The following is a 23,440-nucleotide window of genomic DNA, read 5'->3' on the forward strand; positions in this document are numbered from 1 at the left end:
ATGCCTAAAGCAAAGGCTCCCTTTCCAAGGCCTCCTCCACCTTACCCTCAAAGACTTGCAAAGCAGAAGAATAAAAACCAATTTAAGACGTTTATTGAGATGATGAAAAGTTTGTCGATCAATGTGCCCTTGGTGGAAGCTCTTGAGCAAATGTCGGGATATGCCAAGTTTATAAAACACTTGGTAACTAAAAAGAGATCTATGGATTGTGAGACCATCAAAATGACTCATCAAGTGAGTGCTATTGTGCACTCTATGGTTCCAAAGCTTGAAGATCCCGGCGCATTTACCATTCCATGTACCATAGGGAGTGCGAATTTTGCAAAGGCATTGTGTGATTTGGGAGCAAGTGTAAATTTGATGCTTTACTCCATATTTAAAACTTTGGGTATTGGTCATCCGAGAGCTACTTCAATGCGATTTCAAATAGCGGATAGAACAATGAATAAGCAGCTTGGTATTATTGATGATGTTCTTGTCCGAGTTGACAAGTTTATTTTGCCTGCTGATTTTGTGATTCTCGACTGCGAAGTCGACTATGAGGTGCCGATAATCTTGGGAAGGCCTTTCCTAGCAACAGGGAAGGCATTGGTTGACATGGAAGTAAGGGAGCTCATCTTTCGCGTGGGTGACAAAAAGGTTGTCTTCCATGTATGCAAATTAATGAGGTAGCCGAATAGTACTGAGGTTTGTTCTTTTATGGATCTGGTGATGGAGGTAATAGTTGATGACACAAGTGCCATGATCAATGTGGAGGATCCTTTGGAAGCTGTATTGTTGAACCATGATGTGACCGAGGATGAAAGCTTGGTAGAGTATGTCAATGCCTTGCAAAGAATGGGATCTTACTCCTATGAGCCCCGTAAACTCTCCTTGGATCTTGAAAACAAAAAGACTCTACCAACAAAGCCCTCAATCGAGGAACCTCCAGTATTGGAGTTGAAGTCATTGCCTCCACACCTCAGGTATGAATTCTTGGGCCCTTGTTCAACTTTACCTGTTATTCTATCTTCTTGTCTTACTAACGTGCAGGTAGATTCCACCCTTAAGGTGCTTCAAAGAAGGAAGAGGGCAATTGGATAGACTTTAGCTGATATTCGGGGGATAAGCACTGCCTTTTGCATGCACAAAATTATACTTGAGGATGATATCAAACCCTCCATGGAACATCAAAGGAGGTTTAACGAGGCTATACAAGAGGTTGTCGAGAAGAAAGTTATCAAGTGGCTAGATGCAGTGGTGGTGTACCCCATCTCGGATAGTTCATAAACTTTACTAGTACAATGTATGCTGAAAAAGGGGGTATGACTGTGGTCACAAATGAGCAAAATGAGTTGATCCGCACTAGGACTGTCACCGGATGGAGGGTATGCACGGACTACTGGAAGCTGAACAAAGTAAACCGCAAAGATCAATTTCCATTGCCATTTCTTGACCAAATGCTGGATAGACTTGCTGGGCGGTCCTACTATTGCTTTTTGGATGGGTACTCAGGCTACATCCAGATTATGATTGCACCAGAGGACAAGGAGAAAACTACCTTCACATGTCCGTATGGCACCCTTGTATTTTCCCGAATGCCATTTGGTTTGTGTAATGCATTTGCTACCTTTCAGCGGTGTATGATGGCTATTTACCGACATGGTGGAGGACTTCTTTGAAGTTTTCATGGATAATTTTAGTGTTGTGGGTGACTCTTTTGAAGAATGTTTGGGTAATCTTGACAAAGTGTTGGCCCGATGTGAGGAGACAAATCTAGTGCTTAATTGGAAAAAGTGCCACTTTATGGTTGAGAAGGGCATTTTCCTCGGCCATAAGATCTCAAAGAACGGTATCGAAGTGGACAAAGCGAAGATTGAAGTGATTTCAAAACTCCCTCCTCCTACTTCTGTCAAAGGAGTGAGTAGCTTTCTTGGGCATGCAGGGTTCTACCGAAGGTTCATCAACAACTTTACCAAGGTGGTGAATCCCATATGTAAATTGTTGGAAAATGATGCAAAGTTTGTGTTTAATGATGAGTGCATGAATGCTTTTGAGCTTCTCAAGTATAGATTGACTACCACTCCCATCATCACCGCACCCAATTGGAGCTTTCCATTTGAGCTCATGTGTGATGTTAGTGACGTTGCGGTTGGAGCGATCTTGGGGCAAAGGGTGAACAAGATGTTTCATCCGGTGTACTATGCAAGCAAAACTATGAATGATGCCCAAGTCAATTATACGGTGACGGAGAAAGAGTTGCTAGTAATTATGTTTCCAATGGAGAAGTTTAGGCCTTATCCCATGGGTTCCAAAGTGATTGTTCATACCGATCACGCGGCACTCCATTACTTGATGACCAAAAAGGACTCTAAAGTAAGATTGATGAGATGGGCTTTGTTGCTTCAAGAATTTGACCTATATATTGTTGATCGGAAAGGAAGTGAAAACTAAGTGGCGGACCACTTGTCCCGCTTAGAAGAGTAGGGGAGACCCAAAGATGGTCTCGAAATTACTGATGCATTCCCGGATGAACAACTCCTCTCAGTTTCTGTGAATAGTATGACTTGGTTCGCCGATGTGGCCAATTTTCTTTTGACCAACATTATTTTGAGTGAGCTCTCTTCTAACCAAAGGAAGAAGCTTAAAAGGGACAACTTGGATTATTATTGGGACGAACCGTATCTCTTCAAGATTTGTAATGATGGTGTGATCCGAAGATGTGTTCCGGAAGAGGAGCAAATGAGTATTCTTGATTCTTGCCATTATTTGCCCTACAGTGGTCATCATGGTGGGGCGAGAGCTTCTTCAAAGGTTCTTAGTTGTGTTTTTTATTGGCCTACTCTATACAAAGATGTTGGTGAGCTTGTCAAGAGATGTGATGAGTGTCAGAGAGAATTTGGAATTTTCAAGAAGGATGAAATAACTCTCACCACTATTCTTGAGGTTGATATTTTTGACGTGTGGGGCATAGACTTCATGGGGACTTTTGTTAGTTCGTGTGGCAACACTTACATTCTAATGGCCGTTGATTATGTTTCCAAGGGGGTTGAGGTCGTGTTTTTGCCCAACAACGAAGCCCGGAGTGTGGTGGCGTTTCTCAAGAAGAATATCTTTTCTCGGTTTGGCACTCCTCAGGTAATCATCAGTGATGGGGGTTCTCATTTATGCAATAGGGCATTTGACACTTTGTTTGCAAAGTATGGTGTCAATCACAAGGTATCAACCCCTTATTATCCTCAGGCTAGTGGACAAGTTGAGGTCTCCAACAGGGAGATAAAGAGCATATTGTCAAAGACTGTCAATGCAAATAGGACTGACTGGTCAAGGAAACTAGATGATGTTTTTTGAGCTTACAGGACTGCTTATAAGACTCCAATTGGTATGTCTCCGTACCGATTGGTATTTGGGAAGGCGTTCCATCTTCCGGTTGAGTTAGAACACAAGGCCATATGGGCGCTGAAGAGGTTAAATCTTGAGTGGGATGTTACAGCAAATCTCTGGGTAGAGCAACTCAATGAGCTAGATGAGTTCCGATTTCATGCCTATTCCAACTCGTCCTTGTATAAGGACAAAATGAAGTACTTACATGACAAATATGCATGAAGTAAGGAATTCAAAGAGGGTGACTTGGTTTTCTTATTCAACTCTCGATTACGATTGTTTCCGGGAAAGCTCAAGTCAAAATGGAGTGGCCCTTTTGAAGTGGTACATGTGACTCCAATTGGTTCTCTTGATTTGAAGAATAAAAATGGTGAAGTTTTTAGAGTTAATGGGCACCGAGTCAAACACTACCTGGGAAAATTTGATGGCAACTATGTGGTGGCCTTGATCAATTTCAAATGATGATGGTAATATGCGTCGTGTCGCGACATTAAATCAAATGCTTCTTGGGAGGCAACCCATGTGCTTTTCTTCTTTTTGATTTTCTCATTAGTGTAGGATTTTTTTTGGACTAATTGGTTGTGAGATGTGTGTAGGAATATTTGATGCAGTGCAGGACAAAACTCGAAAAATTTGGCTAAGTCTGTAACTGGACCGTTGACCGCGCTCAAAATTTTGCGGTCAATGGAGGCATTTCGTGGCGGCGTAATTTGGTAGCAGACGCGGACTTGAAAAGTCCAAAATAAGACCTCTCTAAAGTTTCATCCGCGTCCGAGGTAGCTTTTTCGCGGTCAGTGGACCTGTTCCGCGGTCGCGCCCACTTTTCCGCTCTCAGCGGTAATGTTGCACAGGCAGCTCTTCAGAATAGGTAAAAGCACAGACCACGGTAGAATTCTGCGGCCGCGTCAAGTAAGATATGTGGGTCCCAGTCTTTTTAGTATAAATAGAAGGTCATGGGGCCTTTTACTCTTTTCGCCATTTGAACTTTAAAAAAAAAAGATTTCTACTGTTCATCTCCTCTATACTGAGCCCTAATCTGCAATAACACCAAATTAGAAGTCCATTTCCATCACTCATCAAACAACTAGTATGCTCAATTCATCACATTGTTTTTTTTAAAATTTGTGCTTTTTCTTTTCTTTTGATTTTAATTTCTTCCTCTGTTCTTTTAGTTTTAACTAGGGTTAATTAGTTGTTAATTGTTTGATGCTAAATTAGTTAGAGTTAATGGGTTTTTAATTAGTTGATGCCTAATAGGGGTTGGAAGTGTTCATGATACCTGTTAATTACAAGAAAAAGTGAAACCCTAGGTTGCCTGTTCAATTTTTGAATTCCGCGGCCGTAATTCCACGGTCAACGTTCTTATGAAAGCATGAGCTAAAAATGGTTAGAATTCTGCGGTTAGCGGTGCAAATTCTCTGGACAGTGATCTGCTATACGCGGATGCGATTCGTTTTTCGCGGTCAGCGGAATTTAAGTTCAAAGAAGTGTAAAATTGGGTTCGCGGCCGCATTTTTTTTCTACGGACAACGGTTCAACTTTCGCGGCCGCGCCCAAAATTCCACTCTCAACGGACCTCTGCCTGTGAAACACTATCACCTTTCATCTGTTTTTCTGTGATAATTCTTTTGCCAACAATACTAATGATCTTTCACTGATTTTCTTTGCAGACAATGGTACGATCTGGAGGTGCCAATGATGCACAAAAAAGGAGGGCTGAATCCTCCTGAGGTAGGGGAAGAGGAGATCAAGAAATGACCAAATTACCCTTAGCGGTCCAGAAATCAATAGGGAAGTTGAGGAAAACAATCAAAGCTGCAGACAGAGCCGCATCCCATTCAGAAGGCAGTGATTATGTCCCTTCCTGGGAAGCTTCGGAAGTGAGTCCAGTGCTAACCCATATTCCCTCACACTTCCATGGGAGATTTCAATTGAGAGACGAGCCTACACCCCCAGCTTCCCTGACTTCTTTTGCTTCTTCTGAGTCGTCTGATGGCTCAGAAAAAAGTAGTGAGTCTTCAGCATCAGCCTCTCCTACAGCTTCTCTACCTAGACAGGAACCAATTGATGTAGATGCTGAGATCCTTGACAACGGGAGGGGTGGTGACACTAAAACAGGTGGGTTGGAGAGAACGAGGAACCTGGTTGTATGGCAAGAAAGATTTGTTAGTGAAAAAGCCTACCACAAGTTTCAAGAGTGGTGGCCTCATAGGTCACTCACACATGAGAGGCACTTCATAGAAAGGGATCTTCTACCCCACAACCCCAACGTGAAGAGGCAATTCGATGACAGAGTGGGGTGGAAATTCTTCACAAGCAAGCTGTCGGATGCCAATGAACATTTGGTCGAGGAGTTTTATGCCAACGTTGCCCACATCAAACAGGGCACATTTTTTACCAAAGTCTGGAACAAGAAGATCAAATTTGATGGAAAGACTCCGAACGATTATGCTGGATTCAATGATGAGGATGAATCCTTCTATTTGGAGAAGGTGGCCATGGATGAGTTGGCTCGCCCGTGGCTGACATTAGTGATTGCTTTCCGGGGGGCCCACTCCAGGTTGGCTGACACATGGGATCCCAATCTACAAGAACACATTGAGCTTTGAGGCGAAGGGTTGGGAGACGTTCGTATGCAGCTGGTTAGACCCCACTACTCCAGTAGGGTCCATCATGGTGGGGTACCCGATCAACATCGGGAATATACTGTCCAGGGTGATCACCAAAGTGGTCAACAAGAATGAGAGCTCCTACCCATTCCCGAACTTCCTCACTATGTACCTGGAGGATCAGGAGGTCGAGGGAAGGGATTTTGATACCAAGGTGAAACCAAAGAGGCCCTTCTCCTGGTACAGCCTGAAGGGTTCAGATAACCCCAAGTCCAAGGGCAAAGCCTCCACTTCCACTAGGCAGTCTGAAGAGCCAGGAGTAGTGGTCACGGGTTCTGAGCCTCCCACTTCCATACCAAACCCTCCTTCCGGACCATCTACTTCCATGCCTGCTTCAGTGCCCTCTTCATCAGCATACCCTCTGACTGCACTGAGGGTTAACCAGACACTTTCCCGCATCAACAACTTGATGCAGGCAGCTACATCTAAGTTGTCTGTCATATCCAGCACAGTGGCAACTCAGCCTCAGTTGCCCACTTTAGTGGAGGAATCTATAAAGGAACTTTTGGACAACCAGAAGAAGCTTGTGGACAACCAGAAGCTCATCATGGATGCTTTGGAGTCACAGGGAAAGGCAATCATGGACCTGAGCAAGCACAAAGAAAATAAAGAAAACTCGGGCTTCCAAGGATTCGGTAAAGCTGCTGAGGAAGGAGGTGAAAAAGATTAGATCAGCTGGAGACATCCCATTGGAGCTACTATTGGAGGACCCAGTTCTAGTAGCTCAGGCAGCACAAGCACCGGAGCAGGAGGCTGATAGAGAGCCTATGAGGAGAGGGGTAATCCCCCATACTGATGATTTGGAGATTAAGCTGGAGGACCCCGAGGGAGGTGCCTCAGGCTAGCCACAGGACCCTTAGGGAGCTGACCCCACTGATGTGCAGGATCCGATGCATACCACATAGGGGGTTTTTTTTTACTCTTTAACCCCTCTTTGATATTATTTTTGCTTTTAGCATTGAGGACAATGCTAGTTTTTATTTGGGGGGTGGTCCTATTATGAATTGATGACTGGAATGTAATTAATGATAATTATTTTTCTTTATCGTTATTTTTCACTTTTGGTATGTATATAACTCTACCATTCCATGTATATATTCATTCCCTTTTTATGTATATTCGTCTCAATCCCCTATTGTACATATTCAGTTTACTTTCCGTAGTTTACTTTATAACTTCTTTTGTAATTTTTCTTAATAGCATAGCTTTTTATTTCATTTAGCAGCTTCTTTTTCAATTTGTAGCTTCTTACTTTTATAAGTTTCGTGATCAATAAGCCTTTGATTTTTTCAATGTCACGGTTCTTTCTAAAGGTAAAATTTGTGTGAACTGGGTGGCTCCTCCCGATGATGGATGGCATGACAACCTTCTTAAGGGTTTGAGTCCGTTTTCTTTATGTTTTTGTGTTAATAGTAGTAATAAATAAAAGTGTCTCAGGCAAAGCTTCACTTGGGCCTAACACATTTACCTTTGACCCTATGGTTAGAAACAAGTTGATTTGGAAAAAATGGTGCTAGTTTTGACCTTTAGACTCTTGTGTGGATTAAACAATCATCGAGTGGTTTTTTGAGACCATTGGTATTGCTCAATCTTAGCTAAAGTTGTTGTGGGCCCTCGACTATGTTCTCTTTAGAAATTCAATAGCTTGTATGGTGAGGTTTGGATTTGCAAGTCCAAGTCTCATGCCAATAAGTCTAGAACTTGCCCTGAATATTTGTCTAGAGGAAATTCTAAGCGTAGCTCGACTTGAGAAATGATTATAGGCTCTCCTTAATTCAAACTGAAACTTAAAAGCTTACATAGCCCACCAAATATGATATCCCTAGTCAACCTCGTTGAGCCATAGCCCTTGTTCTTTCAATAACCATGATACAAGCCTTTATCCGTTCTAAAATGATCCTCTCTTGGCACCCGATCTTTCCTTAGCACAATTGGCAAAAGCATAAGTTTGGGGGGAGAGACGAGGAATGCAAAAGTGATAAAAGGTACAAAATGAAGAAAAGGGAAGGCAAAAAGAAAAAGAAAGGAAATCAAAAAGAAAGTGAGCAATATATAAAAATAAAGGAATTCAATAAAAGCAATGATGAAAGGCTTGGAATGATTAGAAAGGAGAAAAAAATGATTCTCATGAACAAGAAAGAGTGGCAGTGTGTCTCTCTAGTCCCCTAAGGAAGAGAAAAATGACTCAAAGAGTCAAGAAAGTGTTAGCCGAAATGAGAAAATTAAGTGCTTAAGGAAAGATGAAACCTTCATAGACCGATATATCCTACCTTGAACCAAAAGCCTTAGTTACATTCCCCCAAAAGTCCTATATGATCTCGAGTTGAGTGAGCTTATATTAGTGGTGATTCACATGAAGGGCAAGCTTATGGTACTTAGAGCCGGACTTGTGACCTTCCTTTGAGAGAGATGAGTGTATTTTTTCACAATCCTTGTTCTGAGTGTTATAATCTAAAGTGAGATTTGCTTATGGAGAGTAGAGGAGAAAGAGTTTGGGTTCCACAGTGACCTACGTAGTAGAGCGAGTTTCCTTGATGAGTTAAGTCAACTCTCGATGCTCTTGTGTCGCACTAGAGCCATGGTACTAAAAAGGTTGTGTGTTGTTGATAATACATTTGTGTTAAGGGTAATTGTTAGTCCCAATTGATGCTTGCTGAAGTCACCTTAGAACAGCTGAAATTCTTCTTTCTTTTACCTTGTGGAGGTCAGAATTACTTTGTTTGCTTGAGGACAAGCAAAAGCTTAAGTTTATGGGAGTTGATAATTACAGATTCTAGCCTATCTTATACTCTATTTTGCTTAGGTTTTGGATAAAAAATATGTAATAGTATTCCCGAAAACTAACTTATTGTGCTTGTTTGCAGGGTTTGGTCAAAATGAAGCAAGAAAGTCATAACCAACTCATAAAAGAGTTAAATTTGCACAAGTTAAAAGCTGAGCTAAGAGCGTTGACAGCGATGAAATAGTACGGCCGCGGAAGGTTCACCGCTGAGGAGGCCACAATTACACTGCCAACGGAAGTGATATTCACAGAAGGTACTTATGGGTCCAACAGATACCGCTGACCACGGTGAAATAGAGTGGCAGCGGAATACTTGATGTGGTCGCGGTCCAAATTCTGTTGAGGACGAAATTGAGAATCAGAGGACTGGAAATTTAAGCTCAAATGAATAGCGCGGTCCGCGAACATATTACGTGGCCGCGGTTGAAGACACTACTGAGGCGGTTGCTTTTACGCTCCTAGCGGAATCAAGTTTAGACCAAGCTCAGAAGAGAAGAAATACGGTCCGCACATGCTTTTGCGCGTCCGCGTAAGTCCAAGCACTGAGGCGCTCAGTATTGCACTGATAGCGGAACCTCCGTAGGGGTATTTTTGTCTAGTAATTTCAGCTGTGTATAAATATATCTTTTTCAGTTTTTTAGATCATCTTTTGTACTGAGGAGCTTGTGAACAGCCATATTTTACTATTTAGAGTAATTTTAGAGCAACTTTAGCTATTAATCTTAGATTTTCTTCTTGTAATTAACTTTTATGGCTTATATTTCATCTCCATCTTTGATTTCTACCTTTATTATGAGTAGCTAAACTCATTAGTTAGGGTTGTGACCCAACCTAGTGTGGCTATTTAATGGGTCTTCTATTTTAGGGCTTAATTATTTATAGGTTAGTGATATTTAGCTTGTGTTATGCTTTAATTGTAGAATTGGTGGTTGCAAATACTGATTCATGCCTTTATGACTTAGACTCTTCTTGAGAAAGAGGGACTAAGTCTAGAAAATTCTGGCTAACAAGGAATTGGGGTGAATTCAAGAGATTTGGTATCCCCAATTAAAGGGTTAAACCTAGAGATAGTAATACTTAACTTGAGCCAATTTTACTTGTATTGTTTGAAGACCCAATTGAGCTTGAGAAAGCCAATTAGGGCAAAGTCACTCAAACTACCGAAAGGTATAAAGTGAGTAATAATGTGTAATGGTTATATCACGACCTCAATTATAACAAGCTTGTCCTAAATTTTAGATCACATTAGATACTCGCTTAGGTGTAAGTCACTTTCCTAGTGCTTTTTATCACGTGAGAAAATTCTTACAAAAATACTGTACTTAGCTTATTTTCAGTAATCCTTAGCATTAAAATTAGAATAGAAACAACATCAAACATGATTAGAAGTGCAATTAAAATCAACACGCGTAACTAGATTAGATAGAAACTCAATTCCCAACCAATATTAACTCCCTGTGGAAATCGATCCCGACCCTTCGGGTAAAAGCTGCATCGACCACTCTTGCCATTCTATAGTGGTATAGGGTTGGAGCCGATCAATGTATCAAAGCTACTGCTACAAACACGGATAACGCGACGACCTAACCCTCTATCTTTATTCTCAACCTCCACACCTTCCTATCCATGATCATGTACTCAGTAAGCTGAAGCAACGCCATATCTCGCCAAATACAAACTTATATTTTTTTAAAAAAAAAATATTAATTAAGATCGGTCTTCCCGTACTTCCCATATGAATATTTCACAATATTGTACCCCAACTTTCGACGAAAAAGTGACTGCTATTTATCGTTCATTAAATTAATTTCATATATGACCATTGAACTCTAAACTTTATGTACTGTAATAGTAAAATCACAAAATAACTTTTTGTTATATTAAAATAACAGATCTATGTGTGAGTTGCTCAAAAAGTACAAATGACTTACGTCAAATTTGCAACGTTAAATTATGACACGTCAGTTATCATGTCAGCACTCTGTCACAGATTTATAAATTTACATCGTAAAATTAAAAAAATCTCACCTTGTAAATTTTTTGAGTATCGATATTTTAAAACAAAAGATAATTAAAAATCCATTTAAATAAACAATAAAAAGAGAGAGAAAAAACAATAATAGTACAAAAGAAGGGATCGAGTATGTGAGAATGCTTTAGAATTGAACGACTTCTATAAAAGAATATCCTAGAATTTGATAAATATAACATTCTTCCCATAATACAAATTTTCTACGATATATATAGGTACTATTAAAACTTTTATAGTAATCAAGGATTATGATAAAGTGGGAGGTACTCTTTTATTTTTAGTTGCTTCAATATAATTACAGAACACCAGGTGAAAAATAAAAATAAAAACAAATACACTTATAAAGCCAAACAAATTAAAAAACAGTCTTAAATTCTTTTTTTTTTTTTTAAATAAAAAAAAAACGTCTTATCGGTTAGTCCAATGAAGCTTTTGTCTTTTTTCTCCAACATAAAAGGCCAAACTTAAACCTTAAATCTATTACCTTTATCTTGTTCTTGTTTTCCCCAATTCACTTTATGTTCTCAGTATATGCCACTAGACAGATATTACCTAGATATAAAATGTGTCCCCTCTCCAATGCTTCTATTTTTCTACATATAAAAATCTAACTATGGATTCAGACACTAAACATTCTTGTAAGAACTTTTTCACTATCTTGAGATTTAGAATTTGCTTTTTGTCATAATAAAAAATGGAAAATTCTCAGAGTTATGGCAGAAGAATTGGCATCTGCTTATTTTTGGGCATGTTCTTATTGCTATCTGGTGTCAGTGCAGAAGGTATATTTTCAGAAAGAAAAAAAAAAGTTGTTTAGAAAAATAATTCAAGGTTTAATATGTGTATATTTCATTCATCAGATAGGCAACATCCCACCAAAAATGTGAATTTGGCCCCATTTATGCAGTGGAGAAGTGCTTATTTCTGCTTGCAAATTGTAAGTAGCTTCACTCTGTTTCAATAGTCTTCTAGTCGGTCTATTTATCTAGTTTAAGTTTTATGTATTGATAGGTGTAAAAAAAAAAATTTTATAAAATCAAATCCAAGATATAAACTTAATAGATTCAACTTTTTTTAATTCTTTGTACGTTTGAAATTATGAGTTTAGCATTTGATATCTATTAATTTTTTTGGCTAAAATATTTATTAATAATTAAGTAGTTTTTCACATATACATATGTACAATTATAACAATAAAGTCACAAACTATTTTGTCGCTTAAAGTAACTCAACCATGCCTACTATAATAGTAAAGTCGTTATAAATTTTTACACATTGTAACACTAAAGTCAGCTTGATGGTAATTGGTAGGTTGATGTTTAAAAAATAAAATTGTGACTTTACAGTTATGGTGATCAAAGTTCAATGATCAACAACAACAACAACAATAACGACCCAGTATAATTCCATAAGTGGGGTCTGGGGAGGATAATATGTACGCAGACCTTACCCCTACCCCGAAGGATAGAGAGGTTGTTTCCAGGAGACCCTCGGCTCAAAAAAAGCAACAGGAGCCGATATATTAGTACCATAAAAATGCATAATAAAATAACAGTAATATAAGAGATATGAAATACAGAATACGAAATACGAAATAGATGGCTGGTATAGTAAAAACTAGTAGGTAAAGCCCTGCATCAATAGACGACCAATGACATTCTTTTTCTAACTCCTAACTGGCTAGTCTCACTCTATTGTGCTGTAGAAATATTCACAACTTTCCCCTAACCTACAACCTTAATGCTTGACCTCCATAATTCCCTGTCAAGGGTCATGTCCTTAGTAATCCTAAGTCGCGCCTTGTCATGTCTGATCACCTCTCCCCAATACTTCTTAGGTCGCCCTCTACCTCTCCGCGTGCCCACTACAGTCAGTCGCTCACATCTCCTCACCGGTGCATCAGTGCTCCTCCTCTGAATGTGCCCGAACCATCTGAGTCTTACTTCTCGAATCTTGTCCTCCATGGGGGCCACGTCCACCTCCTCTCGATGATCATACGTAAAATTTACCTTTTCTTCGTCTTGCTTGGAACAACAAAAAAAAAAAGCAATCCGGTACACAAAGCATCTCGCGTTTACGCAGGGTTCAGGAAAGAACCGCATTCCAAGGGATGTGATATAGGCAGCCTACTATAATGCAAGCATTAGTGGCTGCTTTCACGGCTCGACATACATCTGTTTTGCTTGAATTTCGTGTAAAATCATTCATGTGTTTTTGTGATGCAACGCAGACTTCTCCAGTTTGTTCAAAGGATCACACACTCACATTATCTGGATGGCTAAATGTGACAAATGAAGAAGGAAAAAAATTCTGTGAAAAAGGAGGGTGCGCAGAACATACAAAAGTTGTACTCGACTGCATTCATCATGTCAAACGTGATTTTTGGTTTGCAAATAAAGCTACTGTTCAACATATCTATGACACCATTGACATTGGTTGCTACACCCCACAAGGTTTTTCTTTCTTATTTTTCTTGTTTTAACTTCTATGCACCGAAGATATAAAGAAACTTTTACGCTATTTGTTGGGAAAAATCAGCCGGAATATACTTTTAACATAGTGTAATATTGTCCACTTTAAAGCCAAAATCCCTACAACTTATAAACAGACTCCCAATCTTTTAAGCTACCAATGTGGGACTTCGTTCCCGCACCCAATACTATTATTACACTACTTACAAGAGAACTGCCTATTATAGACGGTACTAGTTACATAGAAAATAAAATAGAGTACCTAATCTGCTATAACTAGTTAAATTATGCTAATAATCTTAAAAAGTTACTTAGCCGAGGGTTTTTGGAAATATCCTCTTTATTCTTCCAGGGTAAGGGTAAGGGTAAGACTACGTACATCTTACCCTCCCCAGGCTCTACTTGTGAAAATTATTTGTTATTGTTATTGTTGTCGTCTAAGAAAATTACTTATGCTATCAGTGTATATAAGTATTTCTTTTTGATTTATGAGTTGAACTTGTATGCATATAAAGTGTAAAATTTTATATTACTAGGTCACTTAGTTAAAAGATACTAACCAGTAACTACTCATAGTAAGTGGAACTAGTTGTAAGGAAAATAAGGCAAATTACAACATACTAAATTACGTTGATAGCAGAGGTGTGGCAAAATGGTTAAAAGAAAACAGTTATTCACTCATATTATCCATTAAAAAATGGGTTGGATAATGAATTTTTTAAGAACGGGTCGAATATGGATAAGAACCCATATTATCCACTTAGAAAATGGTGAACCAAATGGATAATCAATGGATAACTAATGTGTTTAACATTTACATTTGTAAAGCCTCAAATTGGGGTTCCTCAAGTTTGGGAAACTAGAAATTCTCCCATAAGTAACCATATTCAAGAAGCCATGGATAATATGGATATCCATATTATCCGCCGGATAACTCATTTTTTATCCGTCTCAAATATGGATCGGGTCAGATAATTTATCCTTTTTTAAAATTGTCCGTTTTCAACCCGCTCATATCCGACTCGACCTGCCCATTTGTCATCCCTAGTTGGTAGTGTGATATTTACATTGTCAGATTAAATCCTTTTTTGACTTCCCTTGTATTCCTATTATATTCTCTATGAATCCATGATTTGGTTAATGTCAATTGCAGGTTTTAATGGAACAAGCTTGTACCCCCACTAAGGGTTGAAATCAGCCTCAGCTTCTGCACTCTACAGAATCCTTTTTGCTTTGGTGTGTGATGTTTTGTTGGAGACCTAAAAGATTGTGTACCTAATAGAAATAAAAGGCAACAAATATGTATAGTCATCACCATTATGTACTTTTTTTCCTTTGGGAAACAATTTGCACTGGCTTTTGGTTTGTTAGTGAAAGCTACAAATAATGCAATAATGTAGGATGCTATAATCATACTTTGCCTTCTATTATTTTGTCTACTTATGATAATAAAGGTGTCTTCGTTGTACAGGCATTCATATTTAAGTTTCATGCCAAAAATACTAGATTTAGCTGTCCATGGAACCCAATATTGGATAGGATTTTCTCTCAGCTCCTTTAGATTTTCTCAAAAGCTTTTCTTTTCTTTCAAAGCCATGCCTAGTGTTGATAATATCTTTCATATGGTACGTAGAATTTGAAGGGAACCTTTGAAGCGACATTAAAGTTGTCTATGTGTGACCTATAAGTTATGGGTTCGAGCTGTAAAAGCATCTACTAATTAATGCTTGCATTAGGTAGGCTGTCTACATCACACCCCTTGGGTGCGGCCTTTTCCCGGAACATGTGTCTTTGTGCATCCGACTATCTTTTTACTGTATACGTATAGTTTAACAACACATTATCACTTGTACCAACTTAGTCTATAATTAGCGAGAGCTTATATTGTTAACATCTACATAGCAGACATGACATCAAAAGTTGATGCGCAAAGCAATCAGCCTAAATTATTTAAAGAATGAACCTAACCGTGTTTCATGGAATTTACGAAACAGCTCCATGGAACTATTCATTGTCCAACACCGACGGTCGACAGACTTGACATACCATTATTCTAATTCCTTTTAATAGCCATGATGTTTGGATCAGCTTTCGTACACCTTGACTAATTCCCCCGAAATACCTGAGGCACCATACCATTATTCTAATTGCATTCACAAAAATACTTAGGTCTATCAAAATCCCAATTACCCACCATAAACATCTTAAAATGTACTGAAATTAAGTCATATGCTAACACATCAGGGGACTCTATTTAGTGTATTTGTTTTGACAGCAAATTCCTTTTCACTACACTACTATTTGTTATCACTGCCTCTTTTTTCAACAGTTTATACGAGGGTTGGTTGCTCATTGCTCCTTCAACTGACCATTATTTTGGCTATTCATCTCGATTACAACACTTTTTTCCCTGTTCATGCGCCTAGGCCCGTGGCATTGGCAGATAGCAAGCCAGCAAACGTAACTACTAAGCCTATAATTTTGGGTTTGGAAGGGAAGCATGCCTAAACACTTTATAATCCAATAAACAACTAAAGCGTTACGGTAAAAACAAAACTTCAGCATCTGCCATTCAGTAACAATTAAGTACATTTTTCCTACGTTTTGGTAAACGGTCTCATGTATCTGAACCTTCCAAAACTGAAGAAACAATACAATCAAAAATGGCACAGTAGGATAAAGTTCGTGACCTCATCATACATTTATATCTGTGCTACCACGCTATTCTACCTACCATATAGACTCTTGAACCATTTCTGTCGTATTTTAGACAGACCTAATACCATTTACTAGTACAATTCTTCGCCATACTCCTAACAACTTGTAATATTACGGTAATCAGTATACCTCCGTTTTCATTTTTAATATTTTGGTGTTAGAAAAGAGTTGAGGTCTATAATTGTGAATCAATGCAAACTTTGAACACAGAACCAAACATGCCAGGCAAATTGGAAAAACTAGAGAAAGGCTTAGGTAAACTGGCAAACAAAGTAAAATTACATTGAAGTGTCTCCCTTACTAATAGATATTCACAAATTGAAAAGACATGTCCCTTGACAACCCACTTTAAGGGAGATTAAGAAGTAAACTAAGTTCTTTAGCCGAGTTTATTCATTCACCACAAGCACAATAAGACATTGCTGTTACAAAGTCTCAGACATGCCTGGTGACACCTTTGCCATTATCCCATAGCATATTTCTGAGTCCAGCTACGAGCAGTGGTCTCGTATTTGGACCTGTCGGTCTTGTACATGTGAGCAATTTCTGGTACAAGCGGATCATCTGGATTTGGGTCAGTCAATAGGGAGCAGATGGAGAGCAAGACCTGTAAGCATATCACCAGTTTGGTCACACCTTCACACCCAAAGGCAACTCAAAAGGGAACAAAAAAGATCAAAAAAGAAACAGAAAAACCCCAAACTTCTCCCGCCCTTCACCCCACCCCCACCTTCATCTGTCATGTTCCTTCCTTGGCATTTTATCCAGATATTATCAACTTACAATTTGCATATTGTGAGAAACTGAGTGTCAAGTATTAAATAATGCACAACTTTGTGTCACAATTTTTGGCAGATTCTTCATAATATTTTACGTGGCTCTCCCTACTAGGCAATAGAGATTGTAATCAATTAATCAAATAGAATCATTTGGTCTACCAAGGCCACGAGACTTTTAAAAAGAAGAGATCAAATTTGTGCAGGTGTCAAGAATCTTGAAGTAGATCACATGGACAATTCTCCTCAACCATATTGCACCACAACATCATATTCATCTTTGAGATTCCTTTCACAGACAATCTATGACCGCAAAAACAGAACTAAGTTGAGCAATGAAAAGAAGGCAAAGCTCCAAACCTTAGATATGGTTAACGCTGGACTCCATTGCTCTTTTAGAATATCCAGACAAATACTTCCATTGCTATTGATGTTAGGGTGGAAAACCTTAGTTCTAAAGGCAACCTGAAATAATCAAGGGAAAAAAATTAAAATCATACCTCGAAATTTAAATGATATTATCCGGCAATGGAGAAAATTTATTCTTACAATTTCATAAAATGCAGATTGCTTGACGCCAAATTAACTACCACTTTTTTTTATGAAGCAAATTAGCTACCACTTTAACCTGTTCTTAACATTAATGAGACGCCAGCTCCCTAGTACTGATAAAGATACATAGACTTTACGGAGAATAATTGTGCCCATGACTCTAGCACAAGTAGATAAAGAGAATTGATAGAAGGTCAGGAACTTAAAAGAACTCCGCCTTACATCCCCACGTGGTGGGAAATATCTGGAGAAGAGCATTGGCTATGGAATGTAAACTCAAGAGCATATACCAATGTAACAAATATCAACAATGCGCGAACACTAACACACACACACTATATACACAAAAAGAATTTGAGAAATAGCCAATTTGAGTTAATTTTCTCAATACATACATGGACACTGCAAATTTTGTCAGACCTACACATAAAAAAGCTTTACAGCTTATGCAAGGAGAAATATTTTGAACAACCAACTCAAATAGTTGAGATGGATTTCCCAAGGCTCTATATATAAACAAATGCATGCAAAATAATTTATACGTCTCCTTGTCCAGTTCAACAACGAAATTACATGTGAACAAGAAAGCGACAAAGGACCTCTCTGGAGCTAAAGCATACCTTTGGAGGCTTGAAAGGATAATCCGGAGGGAAATGAATTGAAACCAAAAATACACCTCCGGCATAAGGACTATCTGTAGGCCCCATGATTGTTGCTTGCCAATGGAACATATCCTCTGCCACTGGACCTGAATTAAACCAAATATCCTAGTCAACACAAGCATAAGGTTTCTTCCAGATAGCCACTGAAAACAGTGAAGTCTAATAAATCTGGAGTGCATTCCATTATACATAATGACGTTCCGCAAAGGTTACAATCAATGACATCATATACACGCTACGTCATCATTTTCCCATTTTAAATAATATTTTGGTATGCAGCTCTAGGAGACCAAAAATGAAATGTGATGCCAATCAAAGTGAGAAGGAAAAGGAAAGTACAACACAGAATGACAGAAAATACGAGGCACCACTCTTTGCTTTTAATGGTTCGTGGTCATTCTTATGAGGTAAACATTCACATCCATTATCCCCATGGCGAGAACATTACAAAGAGTTTATAGATACACAAAACTACAATAAGCCCAGTTCCACATTGCACTATAATGCACAAATCAGAAAGGAACAGCAAAACCAGCCAAACAACTAACGATGTTAGTCAGACAGACATTTTTACCATGTGATTCTGCTTATGTTAGGTAATTATGTAAGTACTTTGACATATCACTTAAAGTTATATTTGATACTTTGAACCTTCAGCCCCTAAGAAAGAAGCTGGAAGTTCTTTCCTTTTCTTTTTCCATATAGTAGACTCCATAGTCCTTCCCAAACACCTAAGAGGAGCCCACTAGCGGCCATTTACCGCTCGCTTTGCTCCCTCGGTGATACGCAAACACCAACCACACACGGGCAGTGGAGGGTCTCACCAGTTATCACAAGGCTACTATTCCAATACTAAATATAAGAATGAACAGTTACAACAGCATCAACAGTCCATGCACAGGGACCTATTATTCCATTAGCTAAGAACACTCCACACAAACCCCAGAAAAGCAATAAATTGAAAAAGGGACAAAAAGTCCAGCTAACATACCAGCACTGCATGATGTGGGAGGATCCTTCTGCAGATCCTTGAGCTCCTTCAATATCCTCTTCGACGCCATCAATTAGCCCCTTGTACCTTCAAATCTAAACCCTAACCTGGCGTTCAATTCAAAACCTTCTGTCACAAACCATAGATTTTCAATTTTCAAAAAACGACAGCCAAAAGAAGCAAACCAGAAGAAAAAAAAACCTAAATCAAGATCCAAAATAGTACTAAATGCAATCAGCACTGTAAAATCTACTCAAAAGTGCACCCGAGGGCGACTACTGGTCAATGAAGTGAGGGGAAGGGAAACCATGACATCTCACATTACAGTCCAAGCACCAAAAACACTAGGTGATTTTATTCATCTGCCTAGGTACACAAAGTTACCCATTACCTAGGCCAATGGGAGGTAGCACATACCAGTGAAATAGGTACGCACAAGCTGACTAACATCACCGTCATCCAAACAAAAACAACTCTATCCAAAAGTACAGAGAAATCATGAGCAGATCTAAGCTATTAATAACTCTACCCACTACTCTCAAGTCATGACGCATATTCATATGTTAAAAATATAATAAACCGCACTTGACCCAAATTTACTAAATCTAAATCTCATAAGATATACACGTTCATGAGATAACATCGGTAGATCTGTTTCATTCTTCAAATAGAATCAAGCATCCAAGTGGATATACTACAAATACTGCTTTTAGCTACGACACATTAAAAATAGTATATACAATAACCGTACTAGCTCGGAATCTAGTGACTCTAAATCCTAAACTTATAGCTAAGAGACGTAACCGAAATTCCAATAACTGTTAATAATAAAAAAAAACATAGATCTGTCCATTCCTTAAATAGAACCAAACATTCAAGTGGATACATACAGCTACTGCTTTTTCAACTCGTCAAACATATATTTTGCATAGAAAAATAATTATTAAAAATCGTAAATACAGTAAATTCACTAGCTCCTCTAAATCCTGAATTTGCAGCTCAGATACGTATCCAAAAGTTAATTAATTGTGAATAATAATAACAACAACAACAACAAAAACAAAAAAAAAAACAAAAAAAAACAAAAAAAAAACTAGATCTATGTAGATAAATGAAGATTTATAGGGTTTTTGAAATACCTGAAGGTGATGAACAGTGAGAGAGGTGGATTTGATTGACTGAAATTGAAGGAGACGGAGAATGCAGAGCTGGAAGAGGATTTTGAGCCAATAATGGTACCACTACTTTGGAAGAAGTGGAAGAGAAGTAGAAATAGGAAATTAGATTTCAATATTATACAAGGAGAAGGAGAAGTGGGGTCCATTGAACATATTCTAGAATCCTCTTGCGTACTCATTATTTTTTGGCGTACAATCAACGCTAAATCTACCCCTCTCAGCTTTATACGTTACCCTCTTGTTTTTCCTATCCGTTGGTGGTGCTCTGGCTTGGATTCGGGTTTCACGCCTTTTTAGCTTCTTTTTTTTTCATTTTAAATACTCCATTTATTCTCATTTTGTAAAATAAATTGGTTATAAATTTGATTTGAGTGGATTAAAAATAATTTAAAAAGCTTTAAGGATTTTAATTTAAAATAAGTTATAAATATATTTGCGAATATAAATTATCTCATTAATAATATAATAATAAGTTTAAAATTAAATTATTTTTAATATAAAAATATAATATTTATTTTTTTACAGACTAAAATAGAAAGTACATCGCATATATTGAGACACGGAGAATATTGGGGACGCAAGGCGAATATACCACTATAGGTATGGATTTTAATTAAACTTATAACTTTCTCCTAAGTTTAAATTTATATACGGTATAAATTTTCACTAAAATTGTAGTAATAGATATAGTAAATAAAACACATAACTTTAAAAATATAATGGATTCAATACTAAAAACTTTAAAGATTGAACCCAAAAAATTTATATCCTAAGATCCATTTCTATAACAATAGTGTTTGGATCAGCTTGTGCACATCACTATTAATACCAGTGCACCAGTTCATATGTATAGAACGATGCTATGGTTTCTATACGATTTTCAAATCTAGTTTTTCAAATTTATCCCCCTTTTGGCCATAGATTTTGCCATTGTTTTTTCAAAAAAAAATTGGCAAAACATGTTTGTTTATAGATTTTATTCATATTTTGACAGATTTTGAAACTAAAATTTTCAAATCCCAAAACTACTAGTTCTAGACCTGTTTTTGGCCCAAAATATTTCAGTTGGATTTTTTAACAATTTCAAAAATTATCCCAAACTTTTATATTTTGTGGAAAAAAAACACCATCTATTATGACTCAACTAATCCATCGGCTAATTACTATTATTTTCTTTTGGACGAGTGGATCTTGTAATATTATTTCAATTTGACGAATTATAGTGGCTAGTAATTGTGTTATTAGCAGTTGATAGTAAAATATCGGGTTATAATTTTAGGATAGTATATTATGTAGTTCTTATAACAATGATAATTTTGTCTGAAGCTTATATATGTTCAAGATTATGGTTTGTGAATGAATGGCATCGGTGAAGGTTCTACATATACAAGATTAGCAAGTTTATTTGTTTGGTATTATTGGATATTTTTTATAGTTTTTAGAACTTATAGGTCTAAGTCATGTTTTATGTTTTTTTTTTTTAAAGTAAAATATGTTTTGAAAAATAACATCAAATAAATTTTTATCTTCAAATCAAATTTTATTAAAATTAAATTTTTTAAAACAAATTTGAAAATTTATGACCAAACGCTAGCTTGCAAACTCAAAATGGAAAGACCTTTTTTTTTAGGGTTGGAGGCGGGGGTGGGGAAATTAGCAGAGTGTGACCCTATGAATAAGCAGTCTCTACTTATTCCCGACTACTGAATTTTTGCTAACTCCTAAACAAATATGACCTTATGATTGACTTTGGTTTTCAAAATTTCAAATTATTTTGCATTTTCAAACTTTGTATTTTAAGAATTCGTCCGAATCTGATTCTCTTTTTTGTATTTCTTTCTTTCTTTTTCTTTGACCTTGAAAGGACCAATGGAATATTTATACTCCAACCACAAGGAAGAGAAAAAAAAAAAGATGCAAAGACACTGTTTTCTTTCGGTGGGCAATGGAATCTTGTAGTACCTATGTCCAAGTTATTATGGAGAAAAAAGGTAGAGTCGGCAGAGGAATTAAAAAAAAAAAAAAAAAAAAAGACAGTCCGATGTACAAAATATATCGTGTTCATACAGGATTTGGGAAAAGAGTTACATCCCAAAGGGTGTGATGTAAACAATTTACCATAATGCAAGCATCAGTGTCTGCTTCTATGGCCCAAACTTATAATGTATAGGTTGCACTGAAATAATTTTATTATTGCTCCAAAGCTTCTTCCGACGGTTGAATACATTTGTAAAATATTATGACGCATCACACTTAGCCATGGTCAATTATGCAAGAATATTCACATGAATAATACAAGGCGTTGTTTACCTAATTAAAAGCAAAGCATCTTACTAAAGAAAGATTGAGGGGAGCAAGTGCCACTGAATCATCATTTTTAAAATCAGTATTCCTTACACTTGTCAACTGTTCATGATTCTCGCCATTTTAATCAAACTATTGATGTGTATGGGTGTGTTTGGTAAGAAAGAAAATGTTTTCCATAAAAAAAAGATTTATAAAACGAGATTTATCACTTATTTTCCTTGTTTGGTTGGTGAGTGAAAAACTTTTTCGAAAAATATTTTTTAGGAAAATATGTTTTATACTACTTTCCTTGCCCCCTTCCCCAAAATCTCCATGTTTTATGTGCTCCCCCCCCCCCACAAACCGCAAATATCCAATATTTTCAGGACTCTATTTGCTTCAAAATTTAATTATTAAAAATCCACACAACATGAAAAAAAGTACTCATTTTGTTAAAATAAAAGAAAATTCTTTTTCTACATCATGAAAAGAAAATATTCATTTTGTTGAAATAAAAAATAAAAGAAAATATTTTCTACTACATCATTTTGTTGAAATGAAAGAAAATAAATTTTATACATCATAAAAAGAAAGTACATTTTTTATTGAAATGAAAGAAAATACTTTATTTACATCCTGGAAAATAAAATACTTATTTTATTGAAATGAAAAAGTAAGTACTCTATATAAAACATGAAGAAAAAAAAGTAATCTCAATAATATTTCTATTTAGGGGTGAGGGTTGTGGGAGGTGGGAAGTTTTAAGTGTTGTGGGGGTGAGAGGTAGAGGTGAGTGGGTTAGGGGTGGAGTTGGTGGGAATGGAGAATAGTGTGGAAAAGGTTGAAGAAGAGTTTTGGAAAATGTTTTCCCTTCTCTTGATAGGGAAAACATTTTCCTCCAATTGGAGTAAAATGATTTCATGAAGAAAATATTTTCCAAAGTATTTAAGCCGGCCAAAT

At 37.3% G+C, this 23,440-nt stretch overlaps 3 protein-coding genes across 5 annotated transcripts; 2 read left to right on the forward strand and 1 right to left on the reverse strand.

The window, feature by feature from the left end:
• On the forward strand, window positions 1-1,036 carry LOC138886232 (uncharacterized). The gene is made up of 3 exons (XM_070167288.1): window positions 1-651; window positions 718-965; window positions 1,033-1,036. Exons 1-3 carry the CDS (start codon window positions 1-3, stop codon window positions 1,034-1,036), a joined length of 903 nt encoding a protein of 300 aa, XP_070023389.1.
• A 10,436-nt stretch (window positions 1,037-11,472) lies between these two features.
• Window positions 11,473-14,764, forward strand: LOC104236694 (uncharacterized). The gene is made up of 4 exons (XM_070167561.1): window positions 11,473-11,628; window positions 11,707-11,783; window positions 13,077-13,299; window positions 14,471-14,764. Exons 1-4 carry the CDS (start codon window positions 11,541-11,543, stop codon window positions 14,500-14,502), a joined length of 420 nt encoding a protein of 139 aa, XP_070023662.1. The 5' UTR covers window positions 11,473-11,540; the 3' UTR covers window positions 14,503-14,764.
• Window positions 14,765-16,265: 1,501 nt separating this feature from the next.
• Window positions 16,266-20,371, reverse strand: LOC104236692 (ubiquitin-conjugating enzyme E2-17 kDa). 3 transcript variants are annotated; one of them, XM_009790673.2, is made up of 5 exons: window positions 20,156-20,371; window positions 19,017-19,123; window positions 17,984-18,111; window positions 17,172-17,276; window positions 16,266-16,642 (listed from the first exon to the last, which is right to left on the reverse strand). In XM_009790673.2, the coding sequence occupies exons 2-5, from the start codon at window positions 19,084-19,086 to the stop codon at window positions 16,499-16,501; spliced, it is 447 nt and encodes a 148-aa protein (XP_009788975.1). In that variant the 5' UTR covers window positions 19,087-19,123; window positions 20,156-20,371; the 3' UTR covers window positions 16,266-16,498. The 3 variants fall into 3 exon arrangements, with proteins under 3 accessions (XP_009788975.1, XP_009788976.1, XP_070024535.1); XM_009790674.2 differs by having other exon boundaries at window positions 19,017-19,145; XM_070168434.1 differs by having other exon boundaries at window positions 19,017-19,142; window positions 20,156-20,284.
• Window positions 20,372-23,440: the final 3,069 nt, after the last annotated feature.

This window comes from Nicotiana sylvestris, chromosome 2 (genome assembly GCF_000393655.2).
Source record: "Nicotiana sylvestris chromosome 2, ASM39365v2, whole genome shotgun sequence".
Taxonomy (NCBI): domain Eukaryota; kingdom Viridiplantae; phylum Streptophyta; class Magnoliopsida; order Solanales; family Solanaceae; genus Nicotiana; species Nicotiana sylvestris.